Source organism: Acomys minous, assembly GCF_964271855.1.
Source record: "Acomys minous genome assembly, chromosome: 13".
NCBI lineage: Eukaryota > Metazoa > Chordata > Mammalia > Rodentia > Muridae > Acomys > Acomys minous.
Window position 1 is genome coordinate 10,249,453 of NC_140495.1, and position 17,508 is coordinate 10,266,960.

The 17,508-nt window shown below is 41.1% G+C and overlaps 1 protein-coding gene across 23 annotated transcripts in view; it reads right to left on the bottom strand.

Annotated features, from left to right (window-relative positions):
- The window catches only part of CLASP2 (cytoplasmic linker associated protein 2), a 178,860-nt gene that overhangs the window by 131,512 nt on the left and 29,840 nt on the right, over window positions 1-17,508 (bottom strand). For 22 of the 23 annotated variants that reach the window (XM_084754510.1, XM_084754512.1, XM_084754516.1 and 19 more), the window contains one exon: window positions 5,116-5,186. In XM_084754510.1, coding sequence (XP_084610636.1) covers window positions 5,116-5,186 — 71 coding nt within the window. Of the gene's footprint in view, window positions 1-5,115; window positions 5,187-5,367; window positions 5,435-17,508 lie in introns of those variants that run through there. The other variant, XM_084754501.1, reaches the window with a different exon arrangement.

Here is a 17,508-nt window from a genome sequence, read left to right on the forward strand (position 1 = left end):
ACCACACTATCAAGCTCTGAGAAGGCCTTAGGGCTGATGGTCACACATGTTTTTAAATCAACCTAAGAAAAGAGCTTCTCTGCTCATTATCAAAGAACATGCCATGAAAATATACAAAATTAGACTGGAAGTTATGGTACAGCCACGGTAACTTTAAAGCCTAAGTTCTGTGCTTTACTTTATCGCCAGCCTCTAAAGTAAATAATTCTCTTCCTGGCACCCGTCTCAAACAGAGAAACTGGAAATTACTCTATCATGATTATACACCGAACTGTACTTGGCCCTACAAGCATATCAGACAAATTATACACAATTTTTCCCAATGAGGGAAGAAGAAACAGTTGCAGCCACCAACATGGTTGGTGTTTACATCCTCTTTAGGGTAAGAAATTGTCTAGAAAGCTCCATGATGACAACAGGCCCTGTATGATCTCAGGGACCACAATTTGTAGTGTTTTCATCGTAGACAGATGTTGGCTTTTCTAGAAACAATATGCCTACTTTTAGTTCCATTCTCCTTCTAATAGGAAAGAGCTAATTCTTCTGTGCTTAGGGACTCTGCCAACTTGCTTTGTAACATGAAAATTAAAGTCCAGCTTCATCTTCAGGAAAAACAAATGTGCATGTCTATTTCCTAAACCAAATGTTTTGTATTCAAATTTGATGATATAATTTAGTGTTCTTGACGCTGCTCAACTAGTCCTTTTAAAACTAAAGTCAAGAGCACTATAAAGACAACTAGGAAAGAACCCAGTGAAGAATAGTGCACAACTACACATTAGGACCCATGAGATGAGCAACAGAATGTTTCTCAACAGTCAAGGCAAGAATTACTCCAGGTCACCCATGTGCGTGCCCCTCTCTACACCATAACCCTCTACGGGCTCCTACCTCTAGGAGCTGATCACAAGTTCCCCTGACCTAGAGGACATTCAGGGCATAGCTCTGCTCCCTTCTTCAACACACCTCAAACACTGTCTCCTCTCCCTGACTGGGCTCCGGGAAGCCCATGTCCCTCTCTGCTCACCTCTGGGCTTTCATAGTACTATTTTCTTCTGACCAAAGTGTTTCCCTAACAAGTAGCCTTGGCCTGGTTATTCTAGGGATCAGGTCTCAACTGAAATGTTCTTTCTTGAGAGAGGCTGACATAACGTCACTGAAGTACTTATACTTTCAGAATTCTATTTTCTTCACATAATGACTCTTCAGATGATGACTCTTAAAAATGTTATAGCACCTTTACAAGAAATCCCTTGGGCTTTATTTATATTTTTTATTACAAACACTCTAAAATCATTATACTGTAAGATGTACTGTTATATTATTACAGTCTCAGGCAAAGACAGTATTATCTGCCATAGTTTCTGGTCACAGAACCATGTAGAACAAATTTAAAACTCATACCATATCTGAAGAACCCAAGATAATGTCCCTTGGGTAGGGCCATCATACAAGAAAGAAGAGGAAGCATTTTCAGGGATCATCATCCTATTGTACAAATGATCCATTTCCACACATCTTCACAGTGAGGACTTATTTTCTCCTAAAATGTTTTTGTTCTCTGTAACTTTACTTTTTAGTTTGAGTTTGTGATAAAAACAAAGCCAGCAAAAAGCTGAACACTCTGGGGGGAGAGTATGTATGTATGTGTGTGTGTGTGTGTGTGTGTGTGTGTGTATGTATGTGTGTGTATATGTGTGTGTATGTATGTATGTATGTATGTATGTATGTGTATGTATGTGTGTGTATGTGTATGTATGTGTGTGTGTATGTATGTATGTATATGTGTGTGTGTGTGTGTGTATGTATGTGTATACACACTGAAATAAAAGAGTTGAATTAACTTTCATTAGTTTATTCTTTACAAAAACTACTGGTCTTCCTAGTGTAGCCTATAAAAATATTTTCATTGCTCAATTAACAATTGTTTTAGCACTACTGAGGACTGAGCTAACACCTCTAGCCCCAGACCCCATTCTGCATTAAGTTTCCCAGACAAGGCTTGAACTTGCGCCCCTGCTCCCTCAGCCCCACAAGGAGCTGAGGCGGCAGGCCTGTTCCATCATAGGACATATGTATAAAATGAAGCAGAGTCAAGATCTTTAAAGAAGTTTTAAAGAGCTGGGGGTGGTGGCACACGCCTTTAATCCCAGCACTCGGGAGGCAGAGGCAGGCGGATCGCTGTGAGTTCAAGGCCAGCCTGGTCTACAAAGTGAGTCCAGGACAGCCAAGGCTACCCAGAGAAACCCAGTCTCAAAAGATCAAAAAAAAAAAAAAAAAAAAAAGAAGTTTTAAATATAGATTTTAATATAGATTTTTAAACAGAAGAGTAAATAGACAGGGTCCCTTGGAAAAAAAAAAACACACCTGAAGGAATGGGTGTGAACTTCTCTAAGAGACACCAACTAATATACATTTGTACACATAGAGATTATTCAAGTATCTTGAGTTACAATAAAATGCACCATAATTTTCCTCATTAATATTAGTGGAAATACTTTTTTTCATTTAATGATTTCCGACTTGACATCAGGGTCTTAGGAAGAATGCAAATGTCATGTACAAGGAATACCTGTGTCTTCTCTGCTGTTAACTGTTACCACACTATGAATGCGTTTACATGAGACATAAATCTCTAGTGGTTCAGGGAACCACTAAGAGAGACCTAGAGTAACGATAGTGAACATGGAAAAAATAAGCAAACAAGACGTAAGACATGATCAGAGGTAAAAGTGATTGATCAGTTAGAATGGGAAATCAAGTCAAGTTTCACCTTAGTGGGACCACTGACTAAAATGGCTAAAACTGGGGAAGTAACAGATTAAGGAGAGAAACAGAGCCTGGCCTGGTAGCAGATGCCTATGATTCTAGCACTTGTGAGGAAGAGACAGGAGGATCAGAAGTCCAAGGTCATCCTCTCTAAAAAGAGTTAGAGGCCAGCCAGGACCATGTGAGACCCTGTAAGGGATGAAAGGGAAAGAGGGGAAGCAGGGAAAGGGAGGTACGGGCAGAGGGGGATATGAGGGCCTGGGGATGCGTGAGGGGGAGAAGAAGGACACAAAGCAGAACACGAACAAGATTGTGTCTAGATATGCTAAACCTGAAGTGCCTATAGCATGTAGGGTAAGATAAACCTAAAATCCAAACAGCAATGCTATCAAAATCACAGGCTCCAAAGCCGACTATAAAGAAGAGATGAACTGCAGCTAGAACGTCAGCAAAGAATTTGCTAGTCTTTGGTCTGGACTTGCTGTGAGAGAAATAGTTTGGGCCACCATCACAAATGGGCTTCCTCTTTCTACTTTCCTCTGTTGGTAACTAATTCATAAAAGTATTCTTCACTGACAACATAGTAGAGTCATCCTTCCATAACAACAGGGGATTAGTGGCAAGAATCTAAGGATGCTGAAGTCTTTCTTATATGAAATGGTGTATATCTGAGCTGACCTAGAGGTACCCGTCCATATACTTTAAGTCATGTCTAGAGTAACTAGTATAAAAGCAATATAAGCCAGCTATTGTGCTACACTGCTGAGGCAGTAATGGTACACTCCCAATGTGTCCATGTGCAGAACAGAGGAAGTCATCACAAGCACAACTACACTTGCTGTGTGGTTGGCTGAATCTGTGAGTGTGGTGTCCACAAACATGGAGCAACAGATACAGATTAAATATGCCAATGTCAAAAACATCTTAACTGGAAACAGAAAAATCTCAGCTGTTTCTATATTCAGTGTGTATATTACAGACAATTTTAACTATCATATTCAACTAGACTTCCAATATTTATATCATAATCCCCAAGACAATCTTTGGGACTTCCTCCAAGAAAAATAAATAAATGCCAGACTCTAACCTCAAACAGCAGTATTTACAGAGAGAAACGGAAAAAAAAGAAATAGAGGGAAAAAACAAGCTCCCTTTCAGAAGGTAGTACGAATAATCTCACCAAACACAACAGTAACCACGCTTCCAAAATGATCCACAATTAAACAGTGACACCTTTCATTTTATAATATGAACCACAGAGTTTCCTTAGTTTTAAGTAAATAGTGTGGAACACACAAGGACACTATAAAAAGCCCAAGTCACAAAAGTTAACAGTTCTTCCTTTTCTCAGTGTTCTAGTTACAGACTCTGACAAAGGTAAGTGCTAGACCAATCAGGATGCAGCTCTTACACGCCTTCTATTCAGAGAAGAGGTGTGGGAACAGCTGTCTGAGTGAGAACTGGGAGCTATGAAGTCAATGTGTGCTTAGGACCTAACACACGATCTTTGTAACACCAAATTGTCACTCTACCCAACTCCCCTGCAGTACAACAAAGCCTGACCTCCAGCAAACACAGAGAAAAATAGCCTACATTATATTTTAACTAGTTTTCCTATTATTTGGCTTTACATTACAACAAGACTTTCCTCCAAAATTATTTACTCTGTCAAGCTAATCCAATTTCTTACCTGGGAGAAAAACTGTATTATCTCTGGGAACAGAATTTATTTTTCACAAGTGTGTTAATGACTACTATCTAGGTAGACTAAACACAACTTATCAACATTATTCTTTTAAAAAGGGAATCAAAAATCAAATAAATGGCAACTTATCTGTGGACACAGACACTAATTCCAAACCTCCAAGAACTCTACTTGGCCTTATTCTACTTAAGCAGACAAAGATGGCTACTGTAGCAAAATTCCTGCTGTTTCTTAACCAATACTGTCACTCAGAGTCTGCACACTAATGAAGAGAGCCAACCAACCCCCCAATTTCTACTAAAGACAGCAAAATAAAATAACTACTCTGACTACAAGAACACATTTCACACATGGAGCTCACACAAGAGGGTTATCAGCCTTCAAGTACGAAGACAAAAAGTGAGGCCAGAAGCATCATTCCTTTACTCTGCAATCCCACTGTGAAATCCTCACAGCTCCAGTGCTTCGGAGAAGGTGAAGACCCAGGACCCAGGAGTCCATGGCCACACCCCACTAGGTTTACAAGTTACACAACCAAGGCTTTTGCAGTTAAAGATGAATACTTGGCTTGAAAACACACCTACTGTCTAACACTTTGTTAAGCCATCTCAGAAATGTTTACGAACTGGAAGAACTCTTACCTTTGCAGACACTCAAAATCATACCTCCCGAATTTTGAACTTCATCAAATTTGGCAAGTATCATTTCTAATCTGGGAATAAAAGAATAAATTGTTTTTACATAGAGATGAACAAAAACACCTTTCTTTATCACCTCTCTTGGGAAAAGATTCTAGGAATTTGTTTTATTCTCTATACAACCCTCCTAAAACCAACTCAGAGGAAGAAGACACAAGCCCCGCTCTCTTCATTCACGGGAAGTCAAGTACAGACCTGCTTCCATATGTGTAGATCCGTGATGAAACACACAACTTTCAACAAAGCAATTTCATCAAAGTTATTTCTCCAAGCCCTGTAAAAAAATTTCTAGTTCTATCCTTGTAACAAATCCCACTCAGACATCATTCAAAAGCTTGTGAAAATCAAGCTAAGGAGATGGAAGGCAAGAACTACAGAGACACTGGTATAGCTGCATCTGAGGCCTGGATTGCTGTTACCTATCTCCACAACAACAATTCCACTAAATGTATATTCAGGGTCCTTATTCTTTCCACACTACTACTGATGCTTAAAAAAGAAAAATTGAGGGGGAGGGTTAAGACAGGGTTTCCCTGTGTAGTCCTGACCTCGAACTCACAGAGATCCACCTTCATCTGCCTTCAAAGTGCTAGGATAAAAGAGTGATCAACCACTGCCCAGCAAACACCCATTGTTTTTTTTTATTAGAAACAAAATCACATTCATTATGGAATGAAGTTAGGAACACCAGCAGGGAGAAAGAAAAATGTACCAACACATACTCCAGACATGCTGAGAATTTACTTTCTTGGCGCATTTACATTCACGTACATCTTCTTTCGGGATAAAATAAAACCTTGCCATCAATACTTTATTTAGTTTGCTTTTCCTTAAATTTCTAACTATGAGTTATTCTTAAATTCATGATATATATTTGAGGAAGGAAAAAGAACATTGTTTCATGGGTTTTAACTACTAAATGGTTTTCTCTGGCTTATTTTTACATTTTATAATTTTATTTTTCATAATTTTATTTCCTAAAACATTTCTTAAATCTCGATCCACATCTTGTCATTTCTTACTTATAAAAATGAACCTATAATTTTTAAAATGCCAATACTTATTTTAAGAGACAACTAAATGTATAATAATATAAATGTGTATGTTAAAAAAGAAAAGTAAGAAAAAAGAAATAAACAAAAAGAAACAACTAAATATATTTCATGGGCAACACCATTGGACTTGGTTTGTTTTCATATTGGGGGAGAACACAAGGGTGGAAAGGTGGACCTGGGAGGAAAGCCAGTGTGATCAGGGTGCACTATGTCAAATTCCTAAATAATCAATAAAAATATTATGTTGGAAAAAATTTAAAAAGAAAAAGGAAAGGAAAGGAAAGGGGCTGGAGAGATGGCTCAGTGGTTAAGAGCATGGCTGTTCTTCCAGAGGACTCTGGCTTGAGTCCTCTAGCACCTGCACGGCATTCACAATCAGCTGTAACTCAGCCCCAGAGAACCTGATGTCTTCCGGCCTTCACAGGTACTGTATGCACAAGGTGCAAAGACATACATGGCGGCAAAACACAAATACACATAAAAGAAAAGTCTATTTTTAGCTAAACATTTCTAGAGATTCCTTATAAAGCAATTTCTAAACCTTAACCTCATCTCCAACCCCAACTGGCCCAACAAGTACAGCTACTTATATGCAAAGGAAAGATACAGGTCACTTCATCCTACAACACAGAATCCTCCATGGGGTTGAACAGACACTAGAGTAAGATATGGACACTGAGATGAAGGGGAGCACTAAAACTCAAAGTTGACACCTCAGAACATGTCCAGATGGCCCAAAGACAGAAAGGAGAGGAGTTAGAAAAGCTGTTTGAGAAAAAAAAAAAAAGCAGTATAAAGCTGGGGGGGGGGGGAATGAGACTGTATAAAGCCCTGGGTTACCTTTGCGATACTAAAAGAAAAAGCCTAAGACCAATACTTTCCAAGAAATAAGGAAAATGGGAGTAGGAAATTTAAGACAGAACGCTCAGAATAAGCCTGGTGGTGGGTACATACCCACCTGGCACTTGAGAGGCAGGAGGATCAGAGGCTGTAAGTGAGCCTCAGCTATCAGCTGAGTTCAAAACCAACAGGGGGCCAAAGAACCTACCTTCAATAAACAACAAACAGAAAGTTCAGAAAAGAAAAGGCGCAAGCATGGAATTAAAATGAGGCAATAAACCATGGATCAAGAGCTGGGTGTGGTGACACACGCTTGTACTCCCAGCACTTGGGAGGCAAAGGTAGACACATTTCTGTGAGTTTGAGGCCAGCATGGTCTACAAAGGGAATCCAGACAGCCAAGGATACACTAAGAAACCCTGTTTCAAAACAAACAAACAAACAAAAAACCCCATGGATCAAGGAAGAGAGACAAGCAGCATTACAAGTAAGAGGAAGCAACTGAAATAGCTCAATATTAACAAGAATCGTTTGAAGTAATAAAAGGAAAGAGAGAAAAGGGAAGCCTCCAAGGATTCAAGGATTTATGGTTAGGCTAGGCTAGGCTAGACACACACACACACACACACACACAGAGAGAGAGAGAGAGAGAGAGAGAGAGAGAGAGAGAGAGAGGGAGGGAGGGAGGGAGGGAGGGAGGGAGAGGGAGAGAGAGAGAGAGAGAAAGAGAGAGAGAGAGAGAGAGGGAGGGAGGGAGGGAGGGAGGGAGGGAGGGAGGGAGGGAGGGAGGGAGAATACTTACTTCACACTTCCATCTTGCTGTCCATTTTCACTGTCCTCCTACAACTATCCTACTCTCTGTAGTGAAAGTTTTGCTTTGTTTTTAAACATAGAAATGTTATGTGAATGTTTTTTTATCACAGATGTAGGATTCGGGGCTGCTTCAGATTGTGCACAGCAGCTGACAACGAGTTGCCTTGTGCTCTAGCAGGGATGTGATTTGCCAGCTAAAGATAGTTTATTTGGAATTCTAGGAACTCTTCAAAAGGTAGATAAATGCCAGAGCCCCAAGAGCCATTACGGCTGCTGCCTTCCCCCTGCTCTCCCCCGTTTGTTCCTGCTGCTGTTGCTGTTGGCTGTATTGCTGGTTGGAGATATCCTGGTGACAAAGATAAAATTTGCCCCTAGGAACTCAACAACTCTAATCAACAAGAAGTAGTCTAACAATACTGACGCCCCTCTTTGCACTTTTGCCTTCTCTCTCTCCACCTAGTGTTAGGGGGCTGCAAGAAACAGGGTGGGAGAGGGAGGTAGGAAAAAAGTGTTGTAACCAGCTTAAAACTGTCGCTCCTCTGTTAACACCTGCTTTTGTTTTTAACATAACAGAAGTCATTTTTGTTTTTAAGTCTCCATTTTGATCATGAGGTGAAATTAAATTCAGGTTCTCAGGCTCCGCCTGCCTGGGAGCTTGAACAGCCCTTTACTTACAACTCAATACTCATTGAACACTCTGCTTGAATGAATGATATACGTTCTACTTAAACAAAACCACAACACCCGGCTATGCTTCTTTCTCCCGCAACAACGGGGAGCTGAAAAGTCCCCAAGCCTATCTATCAGCTTAAGCACTTTGTCTAGCTACCTGCATATGTTATGCTCAGAACAAAATGGATTCTTCTTGTGTTAAGCTAATCAAAATGATGTGATGCTGCCTCCCCCACTGCTTCCCTCCTGGTTGCCTGATTATCACTTGGTTATGGTTATTCTTATAAAAAAAAAAAAAAGCCTGCCTTAGAAGCAGACCAATGTCACAGTCTGGTTCCCTAATCCAGGCTGTGGCCCTGACCAGTCAGTTTTAGTTCAGTATTCAATAAATTTTCATCAATCTGAGTCTAGTGTTCAAGTGGTCAGTGTGTGGCTACTCCTTAACCCATAACAAAAAGAAGCCAATAAAGTAGCCAAAGTCCAGTCACAAGTGGCCCCCAACGTGGAACTGGGCAGAGTGGGAAATCTGATTTCTAATGCCATAGAGGAAACAGTAGGAGATGAAGCAATAAATATTTTGTTTCAAGACATCAGCGAAAGGTGGATTGCGACTGCTGCTGATAGGCTTTCTCCCACTTTGCTCCCAGAGGAGATTTTCTGTTGTTAGTTTTGGTTTGGTTTGGTTTTTTGTTTTTCCTTCTTCTTCTATATTCCATCTCAAAAAAAGGTTAGGAGAATGGCTGAGCAGTTTGAAAACTTGTGGGTAGAAATAAAGAAAGCTAAGAAAAAAAAAGAATGAAATGCGGGCAAGTAAGAGCAGAACATAATTCTTTACATAGATTTTGCTGAAGACTCCAATGCCCATAGTTAAGTGTCAAGCACATACTTAAAACAATTTTTTTGAGACAGGGTCTCACTATGCAGCCACAGCTGGCCTGGCACTCCCTCTATAGACCATGTTGGCCTCAAACTCACAAAGACCATCCTGCCCCTGCCTTTTGGATGCTGAAAGTAGAGGTATATCTGACAAAAAGCCATTCTTAACAGAAGACACACACACACACACACACACACACGCGCGCGCGCGCGCGAAACAGAGAGCTGAAGATTCTAGGTCCTTTTAAATAACTGTAAAGGGGGGTGGGGTGGAGATTAGCAAACTGAATAGAAGGAAAACATAGCAAAAACAAGGCTGTCCAAAAGAATACAGCACATCTTAGGGGACCAGGAAATTCTAGGAAGTTAGGGTTTACAGGCTAAGAAAGATAGACTTGGAAAAGCAATCTAATGTAAGTGCACTCCTGGGTTCCCAGGTAAGAATAGTAAATTAAAGTTAGGTGTTCAGAGCGCATCTATTTTTGGAATTACTGAGACAGACTTCAAATATCATACACTTCATGGCTTTGAAGTGTGTCATTCAGAGCTGGGGTGTAGCTCAGTAGTGGAACATTTGTGTAGCATGTGTGAGGCCTTGGGGTTTATCCCCAGCACCATAATGAAAAGTAATGAAATGCATAATTCAATGGTTTATAGTATATCCTCTGTGTAGTACAACTATTATGAAAATTTTTACATTTTCATCACCTCAACAAATACCCACATACACATTAGCAGTAGTTGTTCCCTATTTTCTCTCTTCTCCCCAGTCCTAGACAACCATTAATTTACCTCCTATTGCTGTAGACCATACCTGACTTATGAATTACCATATCTGGTCATTTTATTCAAATGGAATCATAGAGTGAAGAGCTTTCTATGCCTGGGTTCTTCTTATTCCACTATATGGATATACTGCATTTGAATACCCAATCATTAGTTGATAGTCGTATGGAGGGGAGGTTATTTCCACACGGTTTTGTGACTATGAATAATGCTGTCAGAAACACGTGTATAGAGACATGTCTTTGTAAAGACATGTTTTCCTACCATTTGCTTATATAGCTATGAGTGGAACTGCTGGTCCTGTGATTGCTCTGTGATTGACACTCTGACAAGTTATAAACTGTTTTTCCAAGTTGTTTATCACTAGGTTCTCATAAAAGTTTTACCCTTTTACACTTTAGCTATCCTACAGAGGTGTGGAGAGGTATATAGTTTTGATCAGAATTTCTTGCATAACTAATAATATTCAGCATCATTTTCTGTGTCCATGGCCATCTGTATATTCTCTTTTAAAAAGTATTTAACAGCACTCGGGAGGCAGAGGCAGGCGGATCGCTGTGAGTTCGAGGCCAGCCTGGTCTACAAAGCGAGTCTAGGATAGCCAAGGCTACACAGAGAAACCTTGTCTCAAAAAACCAAAAAAAAAAAAAAATAAATAAAAAAAAAAATAAAAAGTATTTAACTCAGGCAGGCATGGTGGTGCACGCCTTTAATCCCAGCACTCAGGAGGCAGAGGCAGGTGTATCTCTGTGAGTTCTAGGCCATCCTGGTCTACAAAGGGATTCCAGGACAGCCAAGACTACACAGGGAAACCCTGTCTTGAAAAAACCAAAAAGAAAAGAATAAAAGCATTTAACTCAGATCCTATAAAAATTGCATTACCTAAGCCAGGTACAGTGGCGCACACCTTTAATCCCAGCACTCTGGAGGCAGAGGCAGGCGGATCATCCATGAGCTCGAGCCCAGCCTGGTCTACAAAGAGTCCAGGACAACCAGGGCTACACAGAGAAACCCTGTCTTGAAAAACAAACAAAAAAGCATTACCTGTCATTTTGCTACTGAGATATCCTTCATATACCTAACATACAAGTTTCATATATCTAATTTAAAGTATTTTTCTCAGTACATATGGGTTTTCTTAAAGTTTTAATAATGTCCTTTAAGGTATATTTTAAAATTAGCACAAAGCCAATTTTTATTAAGGATATGAATAGTTTTTAATATATTTAATATTTCTTCAATATATACATATATGAATATAACAACATTTAATGAAGAAGCAGCCATAAATTTGAAAGACAGCATTACAACATTTACTCCTTCTTCTTCCTTCCTCCAAACCCTTCCATATACCCGCCTCCTTGCTGTCTTTCAATTTTTTTTTATGTTTTTTTTTTGGTCTTTCAAATTTTTATGGTCTTTTCATTACTTATTGTTACATTCATAAATGTATATGAATACACACATATATTCTGAAATAGAACCTGCTCCATGTGTATAATATCACTTGTGTGCATTTTTCAGGGCTGACCTAAGGCAGAGGCACTGGACAACCAATTGATGTGCTCCTCCCTGGGGAAGAGTACTTCTGCTCTCAGAACTACGGCTGCCTGTAGCGCCTCGTGCATGCTGAGGAGTTAAGTCAGTGGAGCGCCTCCCCCAGGATCCCTTGTCCTCTGGGATATCTATTATTGTTGTCCTCGTTCAGCTCATGCTTAGGAAGTCATATTAGTGAGGCTTTATGGATGGGAACAGCTTCAAACATTACTAGGAGACATAATCTCACAGTAAACTTTCTGACCCTCTCACTGTTACTAAAATCTTTCTGCCCCTCTTCAGCAATACTCTGAGCCTTAGGTGTGAGAATCACTTTGTAGATATATATATATTGTTGGGACTGGGTTCCGCACTCTTCATTTTGATTGGTTGTTGTTTTCTGTAATAGTCTCTGGTGCAAAGAGAAGTTTCTTTGAAGAGTGGTGGGGACTCCATTCAATTGTGAGTATAAAGACAATTATTTGGAATGTAGTTAGAGATGCTGTTTTAGTAAGGTGTGGTTACAGATTCTCCTCCAAAATCCATGACTTCACTAGCCATGGGAAGTTGGATACATTTCCACTACCAGGTCTGATTTCCCTCTTACTGAGTGGAGTTTAAGTTCAATTAGAGAGCTGTTAGTTACTGCCAAGGTATGCACGCCACTGTTGCGTCCATAGGGTTAGAGTCCCTCTGGTCATTGTGATTCATAGATACAACTGGGCAGGCCTGCTGGCTAGCTCCCTCTCTGAAAGCTGCATGGTGCTTTGTGTTACCATGAGAGCTACTACTAGTCAGGGAGGGAGCTTTCAGATGAGCTCCAGTGAAGGGTCCTCTAGGCCTAGTGTCTGAAAGTGTGTGGTATCTTCAGCAATAGGGACTCACCTTCCACCTCTAGGGACAAACAAGGGCAACAGCAATAACCTGAACGCTTTAGGAATTCCTAGGTCACGGTTTCTCTGTGTACCTTTGGCTGTCCTGTGTACCATGACTGCTGTTGGGGTTTTTGCTACCATGGCTCTTAGAGGGAGCATTATCAGCCCAGACAAGAAAATTTCATTTAAACTATATATGCATATTTGTACATAGACTTGGCACACGGTAGATCATCAATACCCTCCACCCATGTTTCTCCCATTTCCCCTATCAGATCACTTGTCCCCTTCTCTATTGCTCCATTACCTACCCAACCTCTGTTCTAATAATGGTCCCTTTTCACTTTGCTGGCTTCTGCAGTTACCTAGGATATGTACTCACTTGAAGATTCGTAGCTAGGAACTTATGGTGAGAGTGATCATTTGTCCTTCTAGGTCTGGGTTACCTCACTCGAGATGATCTTTTCTAGTTCCATCTGTTTACCAGCAAAGTTCATGACTTCATTTTTCTTTACAGCTTAATAATATTCCACGGGCTATATGTTCCCCATTTTCATTATCCATTTGCCAACTGAAGGACACTTAGGTTGTTTCAGTTTCCTAACTACTGCAAATACAACAGCAGTAAACATGGCTGTGCAACTATATGTGTAGTATGATGTCAAGTTTTGGGGGGCATATGTCAAGAAGTGGTATTCCTGAGTCATGTGTAGATTTATTTTGAACTGAGAATCCTCCACATTGATTTCCATACTGGCTGCCCCAATTCGCAACTCACTGACAATGAGTAAGTTTCCCTTTCTCACCACTCACCTCCCCATCCCCTCCAGCATCTGCTGTCAGATGGTCCATTGATCTTTGGCAGTTTGACTGGAGTAAGATAAACTCTTAGTTGTTTTGATTTGCATTCCCTAATTACTAAGAACAATAAACAATTTTTTAGGGTTTTGTTGTTGTTGTTGGCTTTTTTGTTTTGTTTTGTTTTGTTTTTTGAGACAGGGTTTCTCTGTGTAACCTTGGCTGTCCTAGACTCACTTTGTAGACCAGGCTGGCCTCGAACACACAGAGATTCGCCTGCCTCTGCCTCTTGAGTGCTGGGATTAAAGGCGTGCGCCACCACTTTTCTTAGTTACCTTTTTTTTCTTTTGAAAACTTCTTGCTCAAGCTGTAGGCCCACATTTTTTAATAGGTCATTTGTTTGCTTGTTTCTGACTCGTTATTTTTTGAGTTCTTTATATATTCTGGACATTAGTAGTGTCAGACTTATAACTGGCAAAGATTCTTTCCCATTTTGTGAGCTTGTCATGCAATTAACTAAAGTTTTAACTTTTGTGAAGTCCCGCTTGTCAACTGTTAGCTTAATTTAGGAAAAACTGGGTCTTACTCAGAAGATCTTTCCTCTACCTACATCCTGTTGGTACTGCCTATGTTTTCTTCTAGCAGTTTCAGAGTTTCAGGTTTCACATTTAGGTCTCTGATCCATTTGGAGCCAGTTTTTGTACAGGTGATAAGATATGGGTCTAATTTCATTCTTCTGTGTGTGGATATCAGTTTTCTGAGCATCATTCATTGAAGATGCTTTCTTTTTCACAGATTATGTTAATCAAATATTAAATGGCAGGGGGACTGGAGAGATGGCTCAGAGGTTAAGAGCACTGACTGCTCTTCCAGAGGTCCTGACTTCAATTCCCAGCAACCACATGGTTGTGAGATCTGATCCGATGCCGTCTTCCGTCATGCAGGTGTATGTGTAAACAGAGCACTGTGTACATAATAAATAAATAAATATACAAATAGATAAATAGATAAATCTTTTAAAAATATATTAAATGGCTGAAGCTGCAGGTACTCATGCCTGAATCTTTGACTTTGTTCCACTGTTTACCTGTCTGTTTTTCTGCCAGCACTGCTTTGGTTTTATTACTATGGTTCTCTGATATATGTTAAGATCTGGAATGGTAATATCTCTAGCACTGTTCTGGTTTTTGTTTGCTTGCTTCCTCATGATTGTTTTGGCTATCCAGGGTCATTTGTGGTTCCATATGAAGTTTAGGATATATTTTTTTTTCTGTATCTGTAAAAAATGAAATGGGTATTTTACTGGGGTTGCACTGACTCTGTTTTTCATAAAATGGTCCTTTTCGTAGTGTTAATTCTACCTGTCCATGAGCACGGGGTGTCTTTCCATCTTCTACTGTCTTTCTTCGGAGTCTAAAGATTTTGCTGTAGAAGTCCTTCACTCCTTTGGTTCTGTTCATTCTTAGATATTTTCTTTTTTTGAGACTACTGTGACTGGGAGTGTGTCCATGATCTTTTTCTCTGTGTTTCTTGTTGGTATAAAGAAAAACTACTGAGGTGTATGGATTTATGTAAGCTGATTCTGTATGCTGCAACATTGCTAAACTCTATTGGAGCATATGATTGGTTTCAACTGTTTAAAAAAACTGTCTAGTAATTTCTAAGTGTTTTGTACTTAGCTCCTCTGACTTATGCTTTAGCTACTCTTGGGTGTGAGGGGTATGCCTGGGGTACTTGGAGTACACAGCAAGCACCCCTTGCTGTTCTGCAAGGTCTTAGCATAGCTAATACGTGTCAGTGACCATGAAGATGAGAGTTTGTTCCTGGACTCGCAGCTGTTTCAGTGCCCAAGTGTGGTGTTGTGTAGTGCTGAGCTTACACTACCGTCTGTACACATCTACTTAGAAATGACTTTAAGCTGATGATGATTCATTTGATCCCCTTTCGTTGTGGTGGCTACGTTCTAACTGTATTTTTTCTGATGGTTTCTTTGTAGTTTCCAATTTTCATGTATATTTAATATATATACACTATATAAAAACATTCCAAGGCCAACCTGGGCTATATATCAGAGACCCTTGTATCAAAAACTAGCCCCTGCCCTGCCCCAAAATTTTAAAAAGAGCCAAATGACAAAAAGATATGAAAGGATACTCCTCTTTATTAGTAGTCAGAATATATGTATAATATATCCACAATGAAGCCACAATATATTACCACCATAAACTGGAGATTAGTAATAAGACTAACAATAAAAGCTATTGGTGAAATTCAGAACACAGATACCCACAAAATAATACCAGTGGAAAACAAATGGCTGTAACATGGGCTCTAGGGAAAAAATGTTAGGAGTAGCTATTAAAACAATTTACAGGAAAAAAACAAACAAACAAACAAAAAACAAAACAAAACACTTTGCCCAGCCCACCTTTACATTAAAATCCACAAGTGACCTTTATTTTAACTCTACATACTGAAGTGGCCTGCCCCTAGAGGCGTTGCAGGTGGGGCTGCCGTGCCGCAGATGCATCAGTAGGTGGCAGAGGAGAGAGGCCTTGTCTTCACTCAGTGTTCTGACCTATGAGCATCTGAATGCTGAGCAGCCTACCATTCCCTGAAAAAAGCAAGCTTGAGACAATGGCCTGAGCAGCACCAGGATAGGGAGCAAGCCTGAGACTAGAAGAACCCTGGGCCTCAGCAGAGTGAGCCTGAGATGAGCACCAGCCCAGCACTGCACAGGCCTGGGGAGCTGGCTGTGCTTGAGATGACCCCACACTTACTGGACACCGGTAAGAGGGGCAACTCAGTGAGGAAGAGAAACAGAAGACTGAGCACAATGAAAAGAGGCAGAACTGCAGACTCGAGAGTAGTGAGAAGCAGCCTGACGTGAGTAGCCAGTGATGCCACACAGGACAATGGTGGGATCCTGGCCTATGTGGCCACTGGGGGCCAAGTCTGGGCCCATGGCCCTGCAACAGCAGGAGTCTGTTACCACCAAAGGCCAAGTGGCTATGCCTGATCTGGGTTGCCACCTGGGGACATGTTAAATGTCTAAGGGCTGTGTAGAACGGGCCCCACCCCTCATTTAGGCATGGTGGAAGAGTTGACCAGCCTGGGGACATGAGAGCAGGAGAGCTGATCTCACCCTGGCCAGTTGCAGTACTCAGGAGAGCAGACGCTGTGGGAGTTACAGGTAAGGCAGCCCGAAGAACTGTCTCCACCATTTACATGCCATGATGTAACATGGGTGAAGGAGAAATGCACCATCACCCTTTGGCACCTATGACAGGCAGGAGGTCTTGAGGTCATCAGAGCAGGAGAGCTGGCCCTGACCCTTACCTGCTGCAGCACTCAGAATGGGCACTGTATCTCACCTGGGCAGTATAGCAGCACTGAACTTGAATTATGGAGACGCAGGTAAGCCACCCCAAGGATGTGGGTGTGAAAAGGCTGACACTGCCTGTTGTCTGCTGGGCAGTGGAGTAGATAGATGAAGGAGAGACGCCCTTCTCCCATCCCTTGACATCTATGACAGGCAGAAGAGATGGTGCCAGGGTCATGAGAGTGGGAGAACTGGCCAAGCCTCTCACAGGCTGCAGCACTCAGGAGGTCCTGCACCTCACCTGGGCAGCAGGGTAGAGCTGGCCCTGGCTGGGGGTGGGAGAAGGAGAGTTGCTGGGGAACCAGCTCAGATACTTCTCAGGACCAGATGTAGGGCTTTGAATTGGCCCACCTCAGCATCTATCCCATTGATGAACTGCTGGAAAGCATCAAGGGGCCAGTCCTATAGATCTCAAACTACAGGACCTCCATGACACAGGGTAACAACAGGATACACAAGAAGACTCCAGTGAGGTTCCAGTATTGACAGAGCATCAGAAGCCAGAAGCCTACTACCAGACCAACAAGTCATTGCAATGAATGTTTGTAGGTAAAGTATAGACAAAAAGAGTACACTGTGGGGCATACTGTAGCTCCTAAAACAAGAGGCTTTCTCCCATTCTGCCCTTTCTCAACAGCACACATAGGAAAGCCTAGGTAATAAAGACAAGAAGGAAAAATGAAGCTGGGTGCAGTGGCTCACA